The 22,808-nt window shown below is 38.1% G+C and overlaps 1 protein-coding gene across 2 annotated transcripts; it reads left to right on the forward strand.

Annotated features, from left to right (window-relative positions):
• The first annotated feature begins 10,211 nt into the window (after window positions 1–10,211).
• Window positions 10,212–15,547, forward strand: LOC125230573 (uncharacterized protein K02A2.6-like). 2 transcript variants are annotated; one of them, XM_048135767.1, is made up of 3 exons: window positions 10,212–10,455; window positions 10,647–10,750; window positions 11,380–15,547. In XM_048135767.1, exon 3 carries the CDS (start codon window positions 11,389–11,391, stop codon window positions 15,208–15,210), a length of 3,822 nt encoding a protein of 1,273 aa, XP_047991724.1. In that variant the 5' UTR covers window positions 10,212–10,455; window positions 10,647–10,750; window positions 11,380–11,388; the 3' UTR covers window positions 15,211–15,547. The 2 variants fall into 2 exon arrangements, with proteins under 2 accessions (XP_047991724.1, XP_047991723.1); XM_048135766.1 differs by lacking the exon at window positions 10,647–10,750.
• Window positions 15,548–22,808: the final 7,261 nt, after the last annotated feature.

Raw genomic sequence — 22,808 nt, forward strand, 5'->3', positions numbered from 1 at the left:
ATTACCTACAGGCCGAACTGGGTACGTAGCCGAATGGCACAAACGCTCACGAAACGAAACGCTCGTAGATATCTATCTCTATCGCTCTTGCGTATTGGCGCGACAAAGCCAGAATACCTTTCGCGGCGTTTAGTTTTCGTTTCGCGTCGTAGAAATGCCATTCGGCTACGGGGCCTGAGCTGTATAAACACAATTAGTTTCTAAATAAATCACAGATCCCAAAGATCCAACTTTACGCGCTGAATTACATGGAATTAGACCTCAATATTCCGGAACAAAAAAAGTTACCCAGAAAATACTTAAAATAAGTACTTCTTAATCCACGCGCCGCCCAAATCGTTAACCTAAAATGAAACCCGCATCAAGTCAGATTATAATATTTAAGAAATAACAAAGTCCGTGGAGACCATAAATCTGTCTCGGCCAAGGACAGCCCTGATTGATGGGTGATATGACATTACCTGTGTTCCTCTATCAATCATCCGATATCTCGAGAATATTGCCAGAAATATACTCTGATCCTGGTTATAAAATATATTAAATTGTATCACTGTTCTTCAGAACAAAAACTGCGGCGGTTGTCGTAAGTTGAGTTCTAATTCTGTAATTGTATTATTTCTACCAACGCTTTTGCTTCTAGTGTGATTAAATAAATAAATCTAAAATACCTTTAGTGTAATTTAATAATCTTCATTCGAAAACGTTGCTTATATTAAGAAAGATCACTATCCTAATTAACATATTGTATTATTTCTACCGACGATTTTGCTTCTATTGTAAGTAAGTATTGTAACTAAATAAAAAAATCTAAAATACCTTTAGTGTAATTTAATAATCTTTATTCGAAAAATTGCTTATATTAAGAAAGATCACTATCCTAATTATTATACAATATTAATACCTTATTTTATTGGGTTGGTAAGAAAGTAATGAGCGATCGATTGAATTCCACATAAAATTTTTGAGAGAGTTCTAGAATCTTCTATGGTCGAAAGTATATAAAGGGCGAGTCGCACAGTTTCTCGTCAGTCATTCACTAGCTGTCGCCGAGCTAATAGAAGGAAGAAAATGGACGAATTAAAAGTGCATGTAAGGCATTGCTTACTATATGAATTTCAGTCTGGCCATTCATCCGCCGAAGCAGTGCGTAATAAATGTCAGCGTGTTGCTCCTGAAGTTGTGTCTGAGGCCACGGCGAAACGATGGTTCCAGCGGTTTCGTAGTGGCGACTTTTCATTATCAGATCAACCTAAGTCTGGTCGACCGGTGAAGATTGATGTAGCCAAATTAAAAACCTTAATTGAAGGAGATCCGAGGCTAACGAGTCGTACTCTTGCTACCGAGTTAGGCTGCTCTCATGTCACCATAGAAACACATTTACACGAGTTGGGAAAAAACTACAAATACAGTGTTTGGATATCGCACGAACTTGATAGAGATCAACTAAACCGCCGTGCCGATATCTGCATACAACTTCTGTCTTTTCGCCGCACATTCAACTGGTTGGACCATCTTATCACTGGAGATGAAAAATGGGTCTTATATATAAATCACACACGCAAACGTCAGTGGCTAGCTCCAACCGAGAAAGGAATAGAGGCACCAAAAACAGAGCCTCACCAGAAAAAAGTTATGCTGTCCGTTTGGTGGGATATTCATGGTATTATTCACTGGGAACTCCTACCAAGTGGAATGACTGTTACCGCATCAGTATACTGTAATCAGCTTGAAAATTTAAACCAAAAAATCTGTCAGAATCGTCCACAGCATGCTAAAGTTTTTTTCTTACACGACAATGCTCGCCCACACATTGCAAAAGTGACTCGGCTAAAGCTATTGGAGCTAGGTTGGAAAGTGATACCTCATCCACCGTACTCTCCAGACTTGGCACCTACGGATTACGCATTGTTCAGATCGCTAAGCAATGCCTTGAATGAAAAAAAGTTCGATGATCAAGCCCATCTACGACAGTACATAGCTGAGTTTTTTGAATCTAAACCTAAGAACTTCTTCGCCGATGCTATTCATTCTTTACCAGAACGATGGAGACAAGTAGTAGATAACGAAGGCCGTTATATTTTTGATAAATGATTAAAATAATAAATTAAATAAAAATTACAATATTGGTTATGATTCGCTCATTACTTTCTTACCAACCCAATACTATCCGTTTATTACCTTTTCAAGGCTCAACACAGCAAACTTTAATTAGAAGTTAGCATACCTATATGGAAAGTTTATTCCCAGATCGTGGACATCGACTAATCTATTATTGGAAATTCACTTCCCAGGGGATAACTTAATCCCACGTGGGTGGATCAAAGCTAGTTCAAAATGACTGCGTCCACCCTGAGGCGATCTTCACATTGGATTCAGCGCGGCCGCCGCTTCGCTACTTTTTGGTACTGGATAGCAGGAACGTTACGAAAAAGTCTGTAATTTTTGGTTCTAGCAAATACCGTTTGGGGGCGCTGTTCACTTTCTCCATAAAATTAATATAATATTCCGTACCGTTCTTCGTATCGAGTGTCGAATTAAAAACGCATCAGACAGGTATGCGCAATGCCATATATTGTTAGAAATACCAGAAACATGGCTCTGGGCATACCATTGACATGTAGGTTGATTGTATTCTATGGATACATATTGTGGATATGTTTTGAATAGGTATTGTTGGTTAGTCAAAAGTGACACTTTTATCAACGTCAACTTTGAAATTAGAATGCGCCTCCATAATGCATTCATTCAGCAGTTCAGCACCTACTAGACCGCGAGCCAGGCGAACATTTGAACGGTCATCGCCTCATTTTTCTGCGACTGCCGTTCCTCAACTCACTAAGAAAGTGGCAGCTGACTTCCACTAGAGTTCATTATTTTTGGCCGTTAACTACTCTACAAAGTACCTAATTGCCAGGAAGCAACACTAACTTTGCATTGTTACCTATTAAAGATAACATTTCACGATAAGCCCTCCAATGACTACTATTACTACTATCGAAACAAGTCAATTATATACTATCAGCTAGACTGGACTAGAGTTAGCGATGTGCGCCCTCTAGCGGATATCATTGTTAGCCGCTAACGCTTATTCGTGGTATCAAATCAACATAAAAACATAAAAACCAAACACATTATTTACAATAGAATCAGCCAAAAGTATATATTGTAGCTACATATCACGTCGCCGAATTAACGACAGGTCTTAAAGTTTCGACACACTTTTCCGACGTCACTGGAAACATCCTAACTTTATTTTGCTCCAGAGACCCTCGCGTGTAGACACATCTTAAATGATGTTATAGGTAATGTAAAACGTGGTTCAACTTACAGGATCATGTTAACATTTTATTTTATCTATTGAAAACAATAAATATCAAATATTTTTTCTACTTATTGAGGATTCAGTAGAATATAAACCGGTCAAGTGCAAAGCCACCAGTTAAGATATTAATTTTTACCAGGCAATTTTTTTTTTTTTTTGGTGAATTGAATAGGGTCTAGCTAATCTGACAATAATTTTGATGTAGCTGACTTTTTGGGTGTTAAGCGTCATAATTTGATAGAAAATTTAAAATATCCGTTGCGCAATCTGTGGCATCAAAACGACCGGTCTGGCGCAGTCAGTAGTGACCCTGCCTGCTATGCCGCGGTCCCGGGTTCGAATCCCGGTAAGGGCATTTATTTGTGTGATGAGCACAGATATTTATTTTGTTCCTGAATCATGGATGTTTCCTATGTATATAAGTATGTATATATTATATATATCGTTGTCTGAGTACCCACAACACAAGCCTTCTTGAGCTTACCGTGGGCCTCAGTCAATCTGTGTAAGAATGTCCTATAATATTTATTTATTTATTATTTATTTAAAATCGTTATCAACTTAGCTTGGTCTAATTTTATAACAATAACATTTTTATAAACTTTGCAATTAAATACTGTAGGTGTAATCTTCGTGTTTACTTTTTTGGTTCGCTGAAGTGCGATGTTTAAAAAAATCTATTAATAACACCTCAAATATATTTATTTGAGGTGTTATTAATAGATTTGAGGTGTTTTTATATATTTATAAATATAAATAAACATTGGGGATAATACCTTACACAGATCAACTTAAACCCAAACTAAGCAAAGCTTGTACTATGGGTGCTAAGCGACGATATACATACTTAAATAGATAAATATATACTTATTTATATACATAGAAAACATCCATGACTCAGGAACAAAATATCTGTGCTCATCACACAAACAAATGCCCTTACCGGGATTCGAACCCACATAGGACCGCGGCTTAGCAGGCAGGGTCACTACCGACTGAGCCAGACCGGTCGTCAAAAATTTGTTGGGAAAAGTTATACTTGAATCTTTAAACGAAAATAATTACGTCCTTTGGCAATAATACTGTGGGTCACGGCGTTACGTACTACACGTCAAACTTAAACATTATGGGTTTTTCCGTCCAGACAGCACGCTCCAAAATGAGCATCGAAAAACTTATTACCATCACGTAGAATAGGTGGAACAAAGAACTTTCTAGAAACTTCCCCATATTTCTAAAGTTGACCGAAAGTGCATTATAACTTCTACCTGCGCTCCTGAAGTGAGGGCTTAAATTGAGACAAGCCTGAAAGCTTTTCAATCTTTTTAAAACCGGTCTATAAATATTAAAAAGCAAATGAAAATACATTGCTCAACGCCAGCGACTACGAAATGGTTGGAAAAATGTTTACATGTATAAAAGTAGCAATTCGACTTTTTTTGTTGATGTCTCGTGACATAGTGGACTAATTGAGAAAATAATTACATATACCAAACCGCAAGTGAAATACATTTTTCTTTCTATAGAAAATATATTAATCAGTTTACCTAGCCAAGATGCCAATAGTTTGCGAAGTTAGCTCTCACTCACTTTTCCACTTCACTTCACTTTTTCCATAAACATGCGATACGTTTTGTTCACGTGGTTGGGAGAAAACCATTGCAAGTCAACTACAGACACTTCAAATAGATTGAAACTCCAGATGTCTCAAAGTTTCATTTATAACATACTAGCTTTTGCCCGCGGCTTCGCACGCGTTAGAAAGAGACAAAAAGTAGCCTATGTCACTGTCCATCCCTTTAAAAAATCACGTCAATTCGTCGCTCCGTTTTGCCGCGAAAGACGGACAAACAAACAGACACACACACTTTCGCATTTATAATATTAGTATGGACTAGCTTTTGCCCGCGGCTTCGCTCGCGTTAAATTCGAAAATTGCGGAATGCTCCATACAAAATTCCACCCCCCATTTTCGGGGAATAGACGTTAAAAAGAGAAAACATGTTGTACCGACCCCACATAACGTGGGATAAGGGTAGGAGGAAGAAGAGACGTTAAAAAGAGAAAAAAAGTAGCCTATGTCACTCTCTATCCCTTTAACTATCTCCACTTAAAAAATCACGGGGCCAGTTGCATCAACCACATTTGACAGACACAAATCATCGTAACGCAGCAGAGGTCTATGGAACTTCCCATACAATAAAATTTAACGAATCCTTTAACGATGACAGATGGTTTGGTGCAACCAGCCCTAAGTCTGTGTTTATTAGCCAGTTCACTTTTAAAACGTTCTATATTTGAAATGAAACAAATGACTGATCGATGAACTCCAATCGCAAATGTGATTCTTTTGGGGATGTGATTTTGAACAGCGCTAAGCAACCGTTGGAGTATGCATAAAATAAATAAATAAATAAATATTGGGGACACCTTACACAGATCAACTTAGCCCCAAACTAAGCAAAGCTTGTACTATGGGTGCTAAGCGACGATATACATACTTAAATAGATAAATACATACTTATATACATAGAAAACATCCATGACTCAGGAATAAATATCTGTGCCCATCACACAAATAAATGCCCTTACCCGAATTCGAACCCAGGACCACGGCTTAGCAGGCAGGGTCACAACCGACTGAGCCAGACCGGTCCAAAAACAAAACGTAATATTCATGAATGAAAACCCTAACCCTGAACCTAAAAACCTTAAGTTGACTCCAATATTTTTTTGCAGATAACTCGTGAGAATAATTAAATTGAACATCTCCATTATGGGGGTCGATCCCAGATTATTATCCCCCAAGATGTCTTCCCTTTGTTCAGGTACCCCGTTGTCTGTTCACTGAGAAAAATTACACCCTTTTATACGACCCTGCTTTCCAGATAAGGGCTTAAGAGGAAAAGGACGATCGGTTGTCCATATAAACGTCCTCCGTTTTCCTCCCCGGGTGACATTATTGAAAATATTTTTCACCAGAAGTACAAACCTACGTTTGACATTTTCCGGTTTTATGTTATACAAAAAGAGCGAATTACGGATTTCATTATACATTTTTAAATGCTGTTATTTTTTATAAATTTTAAATGAAACTAAACAGAAGGGGCATTACACAGAGAATCCAGACTAGTGATAATTTCAACTAATCGAAACATTTTCAATATTTTTTTACATTAGTAATTAGAGCGCCGTATGTGACCACTGAACGGACATGTATGATCAGTGGACAGATATGGGTTTATACTTAAAATAAAATATTTTATACATTGCACGAAATTCAGTACCACATAATTAGAAAAATATTTAAACATCATTTCTATTTAATAAGTCAGAGAGAAAGATATAAAGTAAATGAATTGATCGTGACGTCACTCCTCAGTATTACATAGTAATTGGATATTAGCAAATCGTGTTGACACTTCTTAAAAAGAAGCTGATTTGACTAGTAGGAAACTAGCCTATTGCATCAAAATATTTTCAATCGTCTAATATCTAAAGATTCTAAAGAGAAATATGAGGAATACTTTAGTATGAACAGGCTTCGCGACGATCCTTAACCTTGTCTTTAGGAGCGGCTTTGTGCAAACAATAAATAAAATTGTGCTCTCAGTCCTGATTTAAGGTGTTTTGATGATAAAACCGTCCGCCCAAAATGAGTAAATAATGAAATATTGAGGGAAACTGCGTGCTCGTACATTTTAAAGAGAGGATGTGAAAAAAATGGCCAAAATAAATAGGGCAGCAGCTAGCACCGAAGTCGATTAGCGAATGCTATTGCCCTACTTAGACTCCTGAATCTCGTTTTTAGGATTTAAAACAGACTGATCAAAGTAGCTCTTGTTGGCCATGGCTCAATCTGGGCGTCGCAAAAGCAATTTTATTTTTAACAGTTCGTCGGAGAAATTTAGTCTGGCTCTGTCGCGCCAATACGCAAGAGCGATAGAGATAGATAGCTACGAAAGAGATATTATCGTGAGCGTTTGTGCATTCGGCTACGCACACTGCTAACTTTATTTTCAGATTTCAGAGTAGGTAAATCAAGGAACAAAACAAAACAAGGATCAAAGTCAAGGAACAAAAAAACGACTTTATACAGACGTTATTATAATTAAAATTTTCCATAGAATGGCTGTTTTTCTGGAAGTATAAACATTTATCATTTAATATTTGAAACTAATAATGATTACTATCAACTCTACAATCGCAGCAGAACGGTGAAGCTAGTGTTTTGATAAGATATCTGCAGGTGAGGGTTGAAATAGATTAACCCAATTAGGTGAAGATATGTGCGCGCTAATAAATCTCAGGAGCGAGGCAGCGTCGAGGAGAGTTGCTATTCCAGTAGCTTGCCAGACAAGGCAGACCAATTGAGTTTACTACGAACCGCAGAAAAGCATCCCTGTACACCGTAGCTTGAAAATGAAGCGTCAAAACAGCGTCAAGGAGTGCCGAAATTCGAGTACTTAGCTGTCATAATGGACAAGTTGATATACCTACTTACACCAAAGAGAAATACGGAAGCCTAAAAACATTAATCCTCCTTGCGTTATCCCGGCATTCGCCACGGTTCATGGGAGCCTGAAATCCGCTATGACAACTAATCCCAAGATTTGGCATAGGCAATAGTTTTACGAAAGTGATTGCCATCTGACCTCCCAAACCGAGTAACTAATAGGCCTTACTGGATGGGATTAGTCCGATATCCTCGCGATGTTTTCCTTGACCAAAAAAAAAACATTGGCAGTCAGAAATGTCAGCACTAATTATTGTTTTAAAATCTTACTCCAGTCAATACGCAACATTACAATGAATGAATTCGTAAGGAAATCAGGCACTTTAGCTGTTGATTGTATTAATAAAAGAGGTCTAAAGCTCTCTCACCCACACGCACGCAAGCAATGACAATCACTTGGCGAGTGCTGACTTCGCGGTTACTAAATAAAGTCATATATCTCAAGATATTCTTGCGCGGCACATTTGTTTTAATGGAAAATGTAAATACGAGGGCTTATATTGTAACCTACTTGAGTGTAGCATAAAAGAGTTCACGAAAAACTGTTCACATTTTTCCAGGCGTTTTTCAGTAAATTGGTTTTCATTTTAGGCACATTATATTGGATAATCAGCTTAGTCCGTAAAAAAGTCAATTTAGGAACCAAGCAACGTGAGGAAAAATAGAAGAGGCTCGCGTTTGTATATTTTTTTTTCTTGTAACAAATAAGAAACTTACAATAAAAATGAACCTAAAACTATAACGTACAAACTAAAACTAATAGTTACCTAAAAATAATGATAAATGAAATTTAATGCTTTACATGTTTAAGATATTCTCGTAAGTCCCGACGTACTTGTACAAGTATTGTACAAATTAAATTCGAGTTCTGTACTCTCATTGTAGTGTGTGTACCACACCTTACCCACACATGTGCATAGCTTAGTATATATTGGCATGTACTTGTTATTTAAGACACATTAAACGTATACTCCATACGAAGTAGTTATCATTTACGCTCCACATCACATGGCGATCCTGCCAGTGCGGCCTTGCGCCGCACTGGCGGCGCGCTGCGCCAGCCAGTCCAGTAAATAAGTAATATGTTTTTGTGCAATACTTTGACATTTTCGAGCGGTGAAAGTGATTCAATCGACAGGACGATACATTTTGATTAAAAAGTGATCGATGAAGTTATGGTGAAAACACGGAACTTTAAAAATAAATGTGCTCCGTCAAACAATGTAAATAGACATTCGCAGTTCCTTACATATAAAATATAAAAGTACATGGAAAATAAAGTGCGTACCTAAGTACTGACATTCAGCAGTGAATAAAAACATTACAACTGGTGGACAGTTGTAAGTGACATGTATACAACTTATTAAAAATGGATAATTCTAAATGAATTCTCAAAGTGATGACAATAATATAGTAAGTACTTCAAAGAACTGAAAGGTGTTGTGTCCTTGATACCATGAGTCCTGCGTCATCTACGTGTGTTTGGTTCACGGGGGATCATTCCGGCAGTAAGGCGCAAAGACTGGAGCAGCAGTTGATAATTCAGTGTTTTCGATTCTTTCCAATATTTCATAACATTGCGGCGTTTTCGTACATACGAGTATCCCTTGTTTTGTTTTAAATTTTACTGTGTTTTTTTTGCTACTTCTCTAATGTGAAAGAATAAGTACTAATATTAATTCGTAATAGGTGATAAAAATGTGGAAAATTATTTTGAGAATTGTTATTTTTAAGACTTAATTTGCTGCTTGATGACGAAATAGTAGTTACGTATAATTATGGTTAAAAGCATGGCACATGTTAATTCATTTTTTTTAGCTCAATAGTAATTAATTGTATCATTTAATCTCAACTTTGCATTCTGTAATTCAAAATGTAAACTTAACAACATTATTTCTGCACATGGATACAACATTCGTCATAAGGTACAGGTGGGCCGCGTCATCCGCGACACGTGTTCACATATAAGGGATCGGTATGTAGCTTCTGTTATTACGTCTCAAATTTCAATTTCAACATAATGCATTATTAATGTATTGTGCAATAATTTAGATTACTTCAAATTTATCGTATTTAACTTGGCAATTGCATATAATTATAATCTTACCGACTTTTGACCATATTAAACTGAAAATTAGTATTTAGAACTAGATTGTTAAGAAATAATAATGTACTAGAATGTTTCAGATTTTTTTTCTCGGAATTGACTATAATATGTTTTACGGATTTAACAATGTGTGGAAAATAAATATATTTGAGATCTAATAAGAGATAAAAAGTTGGATTATTTTTAAATTGATGTAAAATGGATATGGAATTTGTTGGTATATGAAATGTTTTTGTTATTTAGGTATAGGAGTTGTAGTGTATGTACGGGTTTGGACAGTTAAGTACTGGTCTCAAACATCCCGTAATACGCACACCACAGAGGTCCTATACCTGTCTCGGGCATACATGGCGCGCGGAACGTAGGCTAGTCTGTGGCCAGAGCCGAGGGATGCAGCTCGGAGGAGCGGCAATAAATAAGATAAACGTGTGCGCGGCCGTGTATGTTAGCGAGCCAGGATGTAAGGAACACTCAATAGCATATAATACATTGGCGACGAGTAAAATCAACGTCTACCAACTGCTGTATTGGATTTCTTCATATATAAGTGATGTTATCGTTACGTTGGCAAATTTGAAGTATCGTACGAAAACAGTATGGCCAACCGTAATTTGGCGCGAGAACAGACATGTTGCATCTGTGGAATCTATCAAAAAAGAAAATTAAACGAAAAGTCACTAACATAACATATTTACTCTTAGCTTTTCAGCCTTTTCAGGGGAGAATAATTGTTATTACTACAAAATTTAAGCAAAAAACTTCGGTGGATTCAGCACGAATATAGAATTGACGGATTAACGCTCGGGTAAGTCGTTGAACTGAAAGGAAATCATGCAATGTTGGGATACGGACATTATCCTAAAACATGGGTTTCGTTCCGAGAAAATAATGACTGTGTCGGATAAGTCGTGACAATATTGTCTTTGCGGGGACTCTCCATTGATCACGCATTGGCATTGTTTGCGAAATGTAAAGTACATTGTCGGCTTATGTGGTATGGATTGTCTTTGCGGGGACTCTGCCGTGACCACTGAGCAACATCTTTGGATGGACCTAGACTTCGTCGGCCAAGTGGTGTTATGGATTGTCTTTGCGGGGACTCTGCCTTGACCACTGAGCAACATCTTTGGATGGATCTAGATTTCGTCGGCCGAGTGGTGTTATGGATTGTCTTTGCGGGGACTTTGCCTTGATCATCCGGCGACGTTAGTCATACAATAAAAATACTGGTTAAGTCGTGACAAGATTGTCCTTGGGGGCTCTGCTATGTTTGCGCTCTGGTATTGTCAGAAACTTATGATTAGACCTCTTAAGTAATTTTACAACTGAAAACAAAATATGTTCATTAGTGCTTAATATTTGTTACTACAAATAGGTAGGCTCAGGAGAATTGAGAGTTAGAAAAGTACTAATTAGTGTAATTTGTTCTTTTAGGCAGTTACAATGGCACGTTCAGGGGCCATGGCACTGACATTGGACAAATTTGAATGTGGAGGAGAACCAACTTCCTTGGGAGCACGTTGGGAGCGTTGGAAGAGGGCACTTCTTATATATATTGATGCAGCAGGCATAGAAAAAAATGAAAAGAAGAGAGCTAGTCTTCTTCATTTTGGGGGACAGGAGTTACAAGAAATATTCTACAACATCCCAGATCCAGAAACTGAAGATGGCGTACCTAGAAAAGATGTGTTTCAAATTGCATTGTCAAAACTGGATTCCTACTTTTCACCTAAACAGAGTAAAGTGTATGAACGTCACTTATTTAGGCAAGTAAAACAAGAAATAAATGAAAAGTTTGAAAAATTTCTCGTAAGGTTACGTCAACAAGCTGATAAATGCCAATTTCATAATAAAGATGAGCACATTATCGACCAGATTATAGAAAAAGGGTCTTCAAGTGAATTGAGGAAAAAGATATTGCGTGCAGGAGATGATATGACATTAGAGAAAATTATCTATGAGGCAAATTCATTAGAAGCAGTTAACAGACAGTTAGAAGATTTTGCAGAAAAATCTACAAATAAGGAAGAAGTTAATAAAATAAGTACAAAGCAAAATAGTAATTATGTGAAAAAATTTAAAGAACCTTGTCAACGATGCGGAAGCCGCTCTCATCTGAAATGCCCGGCAATTGATAAAGAATGTTTTAAGTGTAAGCGCATTGGCCACTTCCAGCAAATGTGTCGGAAAAGAAAGCTTGCTGAGGATAGGAATTCCAGCAATAAGAAATTCAAGAGTAATAGAGAACCTCACCAAGGTGTTAACCAAATGACCTCACAAATAGAAGAAGTGCAGTATGTATTCAACATTGATAGCGATGACACTATTGATTGTGAAGTTGGAGGATTCAATATAAGCATGTTGATTGATTCGGGATCCAAATGGAACTTGATTGGCAAAGAAACTTGGACAGAAATGATACGAAATAATGTTGTGATATATGACCAAAATAAGGATTTACACAAGACATTTGTACCTTATGGAAGTACAACTGCGCTATCCCTACAAGGCACTTTTAAAGCAAATATAAAAGTTGGAAGTCAAACTCAAGATGCCACTTTTTATGTCATTACTGAGGGCACAAGAAACCTATTAGGTAGAGATACAGCAAAACAGTTGGGTGTCCTCAAATTAGGTTTAGACATCAACCAGATACAAGAAGAAACATTTCCCAAAATAAAAAATGTATTGATACATATACCCATAGATGAGACTATCCAACCAGTATCACAGCCACTCAGAAGAATTCCAATACCATTAGAAAAGAAAGTGGAAGAGAAGTTACAGGATTTAATTAAAAGGGATATTATAGAAGAAGTATCGGGCTCATCAAAATGGGTATCTCCAATTGTGCCAATTTTAAAGGAAAACGGAGAACTTCGCTTATGTGTAGACATGAGGAGGGCAAATGCAGCCATAATGAGAGAAAATCATCCCTTGCCTACCATGGATAAGTTACTACCACAAGTGCGTGATGCCAAGTACTTCAGCAAGTTAGACATCAGAGATGCTTTTCATCAATTAGAGCTTCACCCAGATTCCAGACATATAACAACATTCATCACCAGTCTAGGCATGTACAGGTACAAACGCTTAATGTTTGGAATTACATGTGCCCCAGAGATTTTTCAAAAAACCATAGAGAAACTATTACTTGGTTGTGAAGGGGTTATAAATTTTATGGACGACATACTAGTTTATGGAAGAGACAAAGAAGAGCATGACACAAGGCTTCAACAAGTTACAAACGTCTTAAAGGAAAACAATGTAGTACTGAAAGAAGAAAAATGCATAATTGGAGTCACTAAAGTTCACTTTCTTGGACATGAATTGTCAGCAGAGGGGGTAAGACCGTTGCAAAAGTATTTATCGGCAATTCAACAATTTAGATCACCCAAAACCGTTGGTGAATTACAAAGCTTCATGGGTTTGGTGAACTATGTAGGCAGGTGGATACCAAACCTTTCAACGTTGACGGAGCCTATGAAATTACTTCTACGGAACAGGCCTGGAAAAAATACAGTTTTGCAAAATGATTGGGGATGTAAACAACAGTCTGCATTTCAAGCACTGAAAGAAGCAATCAGCAACATACCTACATTAGGCTACTATGATGTCAGTAAGAAGACTGTTGTGATTGCCGATGCGAGTCCTGTAGGTCTTGGGGCAGTTCTGGTCCAAATACATGATAATGAACCCCGAATCATTGCCTTTGGCAGTAGAACACTGACTGACTGTGAAAGAAGGTACTGCCAGACTGAGAAGGAGGCACTTGCATTGGTATGGGCGATAGAACATTTCCATATATTTTTATATGGTAAACAGTTCGACTTGATAACAGACCACAAACCATTAGAAGTTATTTTTGGACCTAAGTCAAAACCCTGTGCAAGAATAGAAAGATGGATCCTGCGACTTCAATCTTACAAATTTAAAGTTATATACCGACCAGGAAAAAACAATATTGCTGATCCATTGTCTAGACTGAATGACAACAATCTATCTAGCGGCGAGCCCATAGAACACCACATACAGCAGATAGTGGAGTACATAAGGCCAAGGGCTATTTCGTTAAATGAAGTGGCATACTACTCTGAAAAAGACCCAGAAATACAAAAAGTCAAGGCTGGACTGTACCACAATAACTGGGATGAGGAGGTAAAAATATATAAACTGTTTCAGACTGAGCTATGCTTTTATGAAGAGATTCTCCTGAGAGGAACACGAATAGTTATTCCAAAAGATCTTCGGAAGATAATCCTCACAGCTGCTCATGAAGGTCATCCAGGAATAGTCGCCATGAAGGCCCGGTTGAGAGCGAAAGTTTGGTGGCCTAAGTACGATAGAGAAGCCGAGAAGCTAGTTAAATCTTGTGCAGGATGCACATTAGTATCGGCTCCCAATCCGCCTAATCCGCTAAAGCGACGCGAATTGCCTGATGAAGCATGGAAAGACGTGGCCATAGATTTGCTTGGCCCATTACCCAGCGGAGATCATATCTTTGTGATAATTGATTATTTTAGCAGGTATAAAGAAGTTAAAATCTGCCGGAAAATAGACAGTACGGAAATGACAAAACACCTATTAGAAATTTTCAGTCGCTTGGGTGACCCGGCGACCATCACGGCGGACAATGGGCGTCAATTTATATCGGATCATTTCAAATCTTTCTGCAAAGAAAGAGGGATTACATTACACTCAACGATCCCGTACTGGCCGCAAATGAACGGAGAAGTCGAGAGACAGAATAAAGACATTTTGAAGAGGTTAAGGATAAGCCAAGTAGAAAAAAAAGATTGGAAATTGGCCTTAATCGAATACATAGGAATGTATAACAGTACACCACATTCAGTGACAGGAAAAACACCCGCAGAACTATTCTTTAGACGACAATTTCGAGATAAAATCCCTATGGTAAGCGACCTGAGTCGAAAAGGAGATTTCAATTTAGAAAATAAAGATGTAGATATGGAGGTTAGGGACAAGGACAAGGAATTAAAAGAGAAAGGAAAGGAGTACACCGATGAAAAAAGAAAAGCAAAAGAATGTACATTGGTAGAAGGCGATAAAGTCGTTATGAAGAATATAACTAAGGAGAACAAGTTAAGCACACCTTTCGGAGCTACAACACTTACGGTGGAAAAAGTGAATGGAGGAGATGTGGAAGTCGTAAACGACGAAACAGGTCAGAGGTATAGAAGGAACGTTGTACATCTCAAGAGAGTAGACGGGGAGTGGCAGATTAACCTAGTTGTAGACTATTAAGTTGCTGGGTTTACGTTGTTAGTTATGTTGTAACTGAAGTTGAAGATTTTTAATAAAGTCTTAATGGTACAGTTGTTCTTATTTTTATAATCTTGAAAGAGGTTTCTAAATCTATAAGGAAGGAGGGATGTAGTGTATGTACGGGTTTGGACAGTTAAGTACTGGTCTCAAACATCCCGTAATACGCACACCACAGAGGTCCTATACCTGTCTCGGGCATACATGGCGCGCGGAACGTAGGCTAGTCTGTGGCCAGAGCCGAGGGATGCAGCTCGGAGGAGCGGCAATAAATAAGATAAACGTGTGCGCGGCCGTGTATGTTAGCGAGCCAGGATGTAAGGAACACTCAATAGCATATAATACAGGAGTGTTCAAGTTTTGTTTTATTTTGCGACGGATTTTATGGCTAGAGGTTTTATTAATGTTGGTAATTGTATGTACTTATAAGTAAAGGGTGGAATAGATAAGAATGGTTTGTGTTTTGAAATTAGGTATGTGTGCGAGATTTTGGAAGTCGAGTAAACTGAAGCAGGTAAGTTTTTCAAAGAGCGACTGGTCTGATCAACCAAGGGTTGTTGAAATTCTTATTTGTTGAAGTTTTATGGGGTTGGATTAATTGTGGTTGGTATTTGAAAGTTTTTTAATGAATGTAACTGAATAGAAATAATTATATGCCTATTGTCTCTTCGGCTGCCCAAGAGGGGCCTTAAGCGATAGGTATAGCAAGGGTACGCCAGGGTACAAGGCAGGTAGGGAATCCTTGGAGATCTGATCATGATTTGATCGAGCATCAATCGTGAAGACTCCTTGGACACATGGAAGGTTATTATGAAAGGATGTGTTAAAAGAACTGCCTGTATGAGTAAATATATTGTATGTGTGCGCGCTTAAAAATAAATATCCTTGTATCCTGAGCAAATAAATAAATAAATATATAGTAAGGTCGGCCGGCCAGGTAAGTAAATGCGTTGTGTACCCTTGCCATAAAAAAGAGAAGCACGCTTTAGATGCACAACTATATACAATGTTATTATTATAATAAACAAAATGAAGACGTCTATCAATTAAAAATAATACTTGCAAGTCAGTAAATTATGAAATAAGAAATATGATTGTTCCCAGGTACCCAGGGTTGGAATTATATACTCTTAACGTACGTTGAATTTGGATTTAAAATGTATCGACGGATACTTATTTGTCTGTGGAAATGAAATATATACCTACTTAGTGATGGTTTTAAGGTTTTTTTTTAAGTCTATGATGTTATTCGTAGTCTTTTCTGCTTAGTTTTATATAAATAGGTATATTGTTTAATACACGTTTCGTCATCAACGCCGTCATAAAAGTAATAACTGTATAACCTATAAGTTGTATAACCTTTATAAAAATACATGGGTACCCACCCATGGTAATAACTATTGTATGGTGCATTAGCGTATAATGGAAATTTGTGTTTATTTTAGACAAATTTTGTATAACTTGTAATTTTCATTTATTGAATAATGTATGAGTAACTCTTTAAATTGAATTTATTATTCAGCAAATATTCTTTCCTTCAACTTCAAAGTGTTTTTACTGCACCTACCTAATACTTGTATAAAAAAAAGAGTTAATTTTGTATAATACACACTTTCACTAAGATCTTTTGCTTACATTAGATAGTCTTCCTTACTTTTTACTTTGTGTAATTCTTTTTTTTTTAATTTAGAAAAAAATATTCCTCATAGTATAGAACAATTTTTTTTTTCTCTGAGGGGGAAGGTGTAGTGTGTGTACCACACCTTACCCACACATGTGCATAGCTTAGTATATATTGGCATGTACTTGTTATTTAAGACACATTAAACGTATACTCCATACGAAGTAGTTATCATTTACGCTCCACATCACATCATATTTATAATTTATAAATAAAAGAAAATTCCAAATTCAAAATCGGAATTCGTGAGGGTCTTGGTGGTAAGGCATGAGATTTGTTTCACTGATATACCTAGCATAAAAGTCATGCTTCGCTTAAAAAAGGCACCTATTGACTGTTCGTCCTAAGAACATCAACGGCCTGTCTGTTAGTAAAAAAAAAAACAGTGCCGAAGAACTGACAATCCTTTGCCGTCCCCGAACTCACAGTTAGAGGACAGCTTAATATTGAATAAAACCGTTGACTTTTAACTAAAAGGGACAATTTCAACTTTCAAGCACATCGATAAAGCAACGTTTAAAATCAATAAAACATCGACCACTTAAATCACCATTGCGCCCGCTGTAATTGAATTTACGAGCTCTGCTATAAATTGTGTTTCACTTGATTTACACCGACCAACGCCTCAGCATACGATACGGTTAAGTACCTAACCTACTACTGACATAAATCGAAGTAGCTACTTGGCTAGCTACTTTGGTTTTACTATCTTGAACAAAATAAATTGGATATTTTCTAAAAAAAAATCAAAACCGGCCAAGAGCGTGTCGGGCCACGCTCAGTGTAGGGTTCCGTAGTTTTCTGTATTTTTCTCAAAAACTATTGAACCTATCAAGTTCAAAACCAATTTTCCTAGAAAATCTTTATAGTTCTACTTTTGTGATTTTTTAAATATTTTTTAAACATATGGTTCAAAAGTTAGAGGGGCGGGGGGACACACTTCTTTTTCCTTTAGGAGCGATTATTTCCGAAAATATTAATATTATCAAAAAACAATTTTAGTAAACCCTTATTCATTTTTAAATACCTATCCAACAATATATCACACGTTGAGATTGGAATGAAAAAAAATATCAGTTCCCACTTTACATGTAGGGGGGGGGGTACCCTAATAAAACATTTTTTTCCATTTTTTATTTTTTTATCGGCGTGATTGATATACATATTTCTACTAAATTTCAGCTTTCTAGTGCAAACGGTTACTGAGATTATCCGCGGACATGGCGAAACTATAAGGGCTAGTTGACTACGGAACCCTAAAAACATGTAACAAGGATGAGCCCCTTTGCAACCGGTAGGAACAGCTAGTACTGTACGGCATTATACCGGTAGGTTAGGTAATAGTACATTTCGATACAAGTGCGAAAAAGAGGAAGTTCGAAACGAGTGGCGAATTGGCGATAAATTAAAACACGACCGAAGGGAGTGTTTTAAATCGACACGAGTACGAAATAGTACATTACGATACAAGTGCGTAAAAAAGGAAGTTCGAAACGAGTGGCGATAGACACGAGTTACGAATTTCCTTTTCGCACGTGTATCGTACGACGTTTTTCAGTACAGATGGCAATCCGAAGTTTCGCGCAGGCATATAATGAACCACTTCTCGCACTACTGCGTAAAAAAACACCATCTGTACTGAAAACAGGTCGGAACTTCGGAGGGGCATCTGTACTGAAATGGCTGCAATGGCTAAACCTTTCAGATATCCGACAACTCAACTGTACGCCGAATGTAGTGTCCTATCAGTTAGGCAACTATACGTCCTCCGCACCATCCTACGTAGACACCGAGATCTTTCTATATCTGCGAAAGCATCCGGCAAGCGGAGTAAGCAAACTGTCTGTCCAGTGGTACTCCAGAGGACAACTTTCGCCACCCGCCAGTACATAGCAATGAGTGCACGCATCTACAACAAAACAAACAAACAACTAGATATCTACCCACTAAATCGCTACAACTGCAAGACCAAATTACAAACATGGCTAGAATCACAGACCTATCAAGAAGCAGAGTCACTTTTAAACGCTCTCAAATAACTACCTATTCCTCCCAAAATGTATCCCTTCTCCTTTTCCTTTAGCTCCGAAAGTTTCTCCAAACACACACACACACACACACACACACACACACACACACACACACACACACACACACACACACACACACACACACACACACACACACACACACACACACACACACACACACACACACACACACACACACACACACACACACACACACACACACACACACACACACACACACACACACACACACACACACACACACACACACACACACACACACACACACACACACACACACACACACACACACACACACACACACACACACACACACACACACACACACACACACACACACACACACACACACACACACACACACACACACACACACACACACACACACACACACACACACACACACACACACACACACACACACACACACACACACACACACACACACACACACACACACACACACACACACACACACACACACACACACACACACACACACACACACACACACACACACACACACACACACACACACACACACACACACACACACACACACACACACACACACACACACACACACACACACACACACACACACACACACACACACACACACACACACACACACACACACACACACACACACACACACACACACACACACACACACACACACACACACACACACACACACACACACACACACACACACACACACACACACACACACACACACACACACACACACACACACACACACACACACACACACACACACACACACACACACACACACACACACACACACACACACACACACACACACACACACACACACACACACACACACACACACACACACACACACACACACACACACACACACACACACACACACACACACACACACACACACACACACACACACACACACACACACACACACACACACACACACACACACACACACACACACACACACACACACACACACACACACACACACACACACACACACACACACACACACACACACACACACACACACACACACACACACACACACACACACACACACACACACACACACACACACACACACACACACACACACACACACACACACACACACACACACACACACACACACACACACACACACACACACACACACACACACACACACACACACACACACACACACACACACACACACACACACACACACACACACACACACACACACACACACACACACACGAGTCACACACGCTTGCGCGTTTCTGATTCGGATCATTTCACTTGGCATTTATCTAAATACGTTTTTATTTTCTGTTTTTTCCTTTTGTTCATACATATAGTATCACATATTTTATTTTTTTTTCTCATCATTCTTTATCCATACCTAATAAGATATACTCTGTGTTTTTTATTTTCTTTCACTTTCCTCGGAGGATTCACTGCATCCTGAGTCACAGGCTTAGACCTAGTTCAGGAAACAGAGACTCCTAAGTAGTAAAGCTGATACAAACCTAATAACCATTGAGGTATATGTACTACGTACTAGAGGCGACGTTGCCAAGCAAAAACACTGCACATGCTGACAAATGCGCGGGGTGCGGGGAGCGGTTATTTACGCGTAGAGTAGGGCTACCACCAGATGTGACACTATTATATTCTGCCTAACGGGAATTTTACATTATAGTTAAATACGGATATTCTAGTCAAACTTATTTATTTATTTACAACTTAAACAATACAAATTAATACAAAATAAATGTGCTGTATTTATCTTCTTCTTTAAAATACACAATGAACATATATATGTGTGGTCAGTTGGTAACCAAGTTTCCTCAGCACGATTTTTTTGGACAAAGTGTATAAATTGTTCCATTTTTTCATGACCAGGCCGAAGAAAACTGCAAAAAGTGAGCGTGCTAAAAATACAATTTTACTCAAAAACTATTAACTATATATATTAAAAAAATATTTTTTTTTAAATATTTTAGTAACATAATTAATGAAATAGTAAGTAGTTACTTATTAATTTTCCAAATAGAAATATTTATATTTCGCAACTCTATTAGAGACACAGAGAACCTCCTATAGAGTGGCAGTCTTGTCATATTTGGTTCGCGATACGAGTCACCAGTGTTTGGGGTGCGAGGAGCGGGCGGGGAATGTGTTAAGCGCGCTGTGATTGGCCGTTTCAAGGACGGCGGGCAGTCGCGCCAGATGAAAAGGGACAGAAGTATGACTGTCCCTCTACTGACGCGTAAGTGGCCAATGTAAGTTGACCTATGCCGGCTCTGAATAAATTATAAATATGACTTATTTGTGGAATGTAATGCCGTCTGTTTTTAAATTTGAGCTTCTTGTTACCTTTCCACACCATTTCACACTACAGGTGGACATCTTTAAGGCATCAAAATACCCTTTTCCAATTTTTTTGTGCGAAAAACACGCGCTGCTTTCGGGTCTGTTACTTGGTCGATACTGATCGGGCACGGCGAGCGCCCGCGCTTATATCAGTGCAAATACTAGGAAGGCTGGCCACAGCGAGTCGTCTTGTAATAGATGTCTATAGGGGTTGGTCTGTGATTAGAGATGAAACACATTACATATGTAGTAGGAACAGTGTAAATGGCACATCTGCGCGGTTAACTTTTTATAGTCTATGATTGCGTCACCAAAATGGCGGCAGTGTCGCGCCCGCTCGCGAGTTTGTAGAATATTCAATCTTAAAATATTATAGACGAGTTTTTTGTTTAATTTACCGATGAAATGTCACACCTTGGCTTTTATTTGATTTCCTCGAGTGATTAGTACAATTTTTAAACACACAAGAAGGCATTATTCACGTGGAAAGTAAATGCATCACGGCACGTCACTGCACCGCAAGGACCCGGTAAGGACTGACAACGTTGCGGTCCAGTGGACCGCAGTGCGTTGTGTAAAAATTCTCTTAGCAACGTCGCCTCTAGTACGTAGTACATATACCTCAATGCTAATAACAGTAATAACAAGTAATGTAACTTAGTATAAGTTTAGTTTTCATTGTATTAGGTTTCAAGACAATAAATTATTATTATTAAAAAAAAAAAAAAATGCGAAAAGGAAATTCGTAACTCGTGTCGATTTAAAACACTCCCTTTGGTCGTGTTTTAATTTATCGCCACTCGTTTCGAACTTCCTTTTTTACGCACTTGTATCGTAATGTACTATTGCTTTATTGTTTATTGGTCCACTTACCTAGAAACATTCTATTTTAGGTTGACGACGGATTAATTTTTGTAAGATTTTCTACATTTATTATGCCGTGGCTACTCATTCAGGATTCGGTGTATATTCGTTGTCCTTTTGCCATCCAAAGGAAATGAAAGAGACAACTTCTCGCACTAGTGCGTAAAAAAAAACACCATCTGTACTGAAAACAGGTCGGAACTTCGGAGGGGCATCTGTACTGAAAAACATCGTACGATACACGTGCGAAAAGGAAATTCGTAACTCGTGTCGATTTAAAACACTCCCTTCGGTCGTGTTTTAATCTATCGGTAGTAGGCGGCAACTGTGACTCATCTGCCAAAAAATTAATATTAGAACAGGTTACAACTTATATTACAAGCAGAAGGAATTGAAAACAGAATACTGATTAATACTATTGTAATATTAGCTAAAAATTGGTGAGCATTAGACTTTTCGTTCGTCGCGACATCTACTGACAAATAGCAGTACTGATAATTTACGCTAGACGATGCGTGATTGTCGGTAGATGTCACTTAACTATGCCTATACAAATAACGCGCATTTACTGATGTGAGTTACAACCTCTTCCCTTACTT

The sequence above is a fragment of the Leguminivora glycinivorella genome, chromosome 10, assembly GCF_023078275.1.
Source record: "Leguminivora glycinivorella isolate SPB_JAAS2020 chromosome 10, LegGlyc_1.1, whole genome shotgun sequence".
Lineage (NCBI taxonomy): Eukaryota > Metazoa > Arthropoda > Insecta > Lepidoptera > Tortricidae > Leguminivora > Leguminivora glycinivorella.

What these genes read in the sequence shown, in the direction of transcription:
- LOC125230573 (XM_048135766.1), top strand. Translation starts at nt 10,336, where the DNA reads ATGCAGCTCGGAGGAGCGGCAATAAATAAGATAAACGTGTGCGCGGCC. An exon ending in TGGCGACGAGTAAAATCAAC is followed by an intron (nt 10,456 to 11,379) that starts GTCTACCAACTG and finishes TTGTTCTTTTAG; the next exon opens with GCAGTTACAATGGCACGTTC.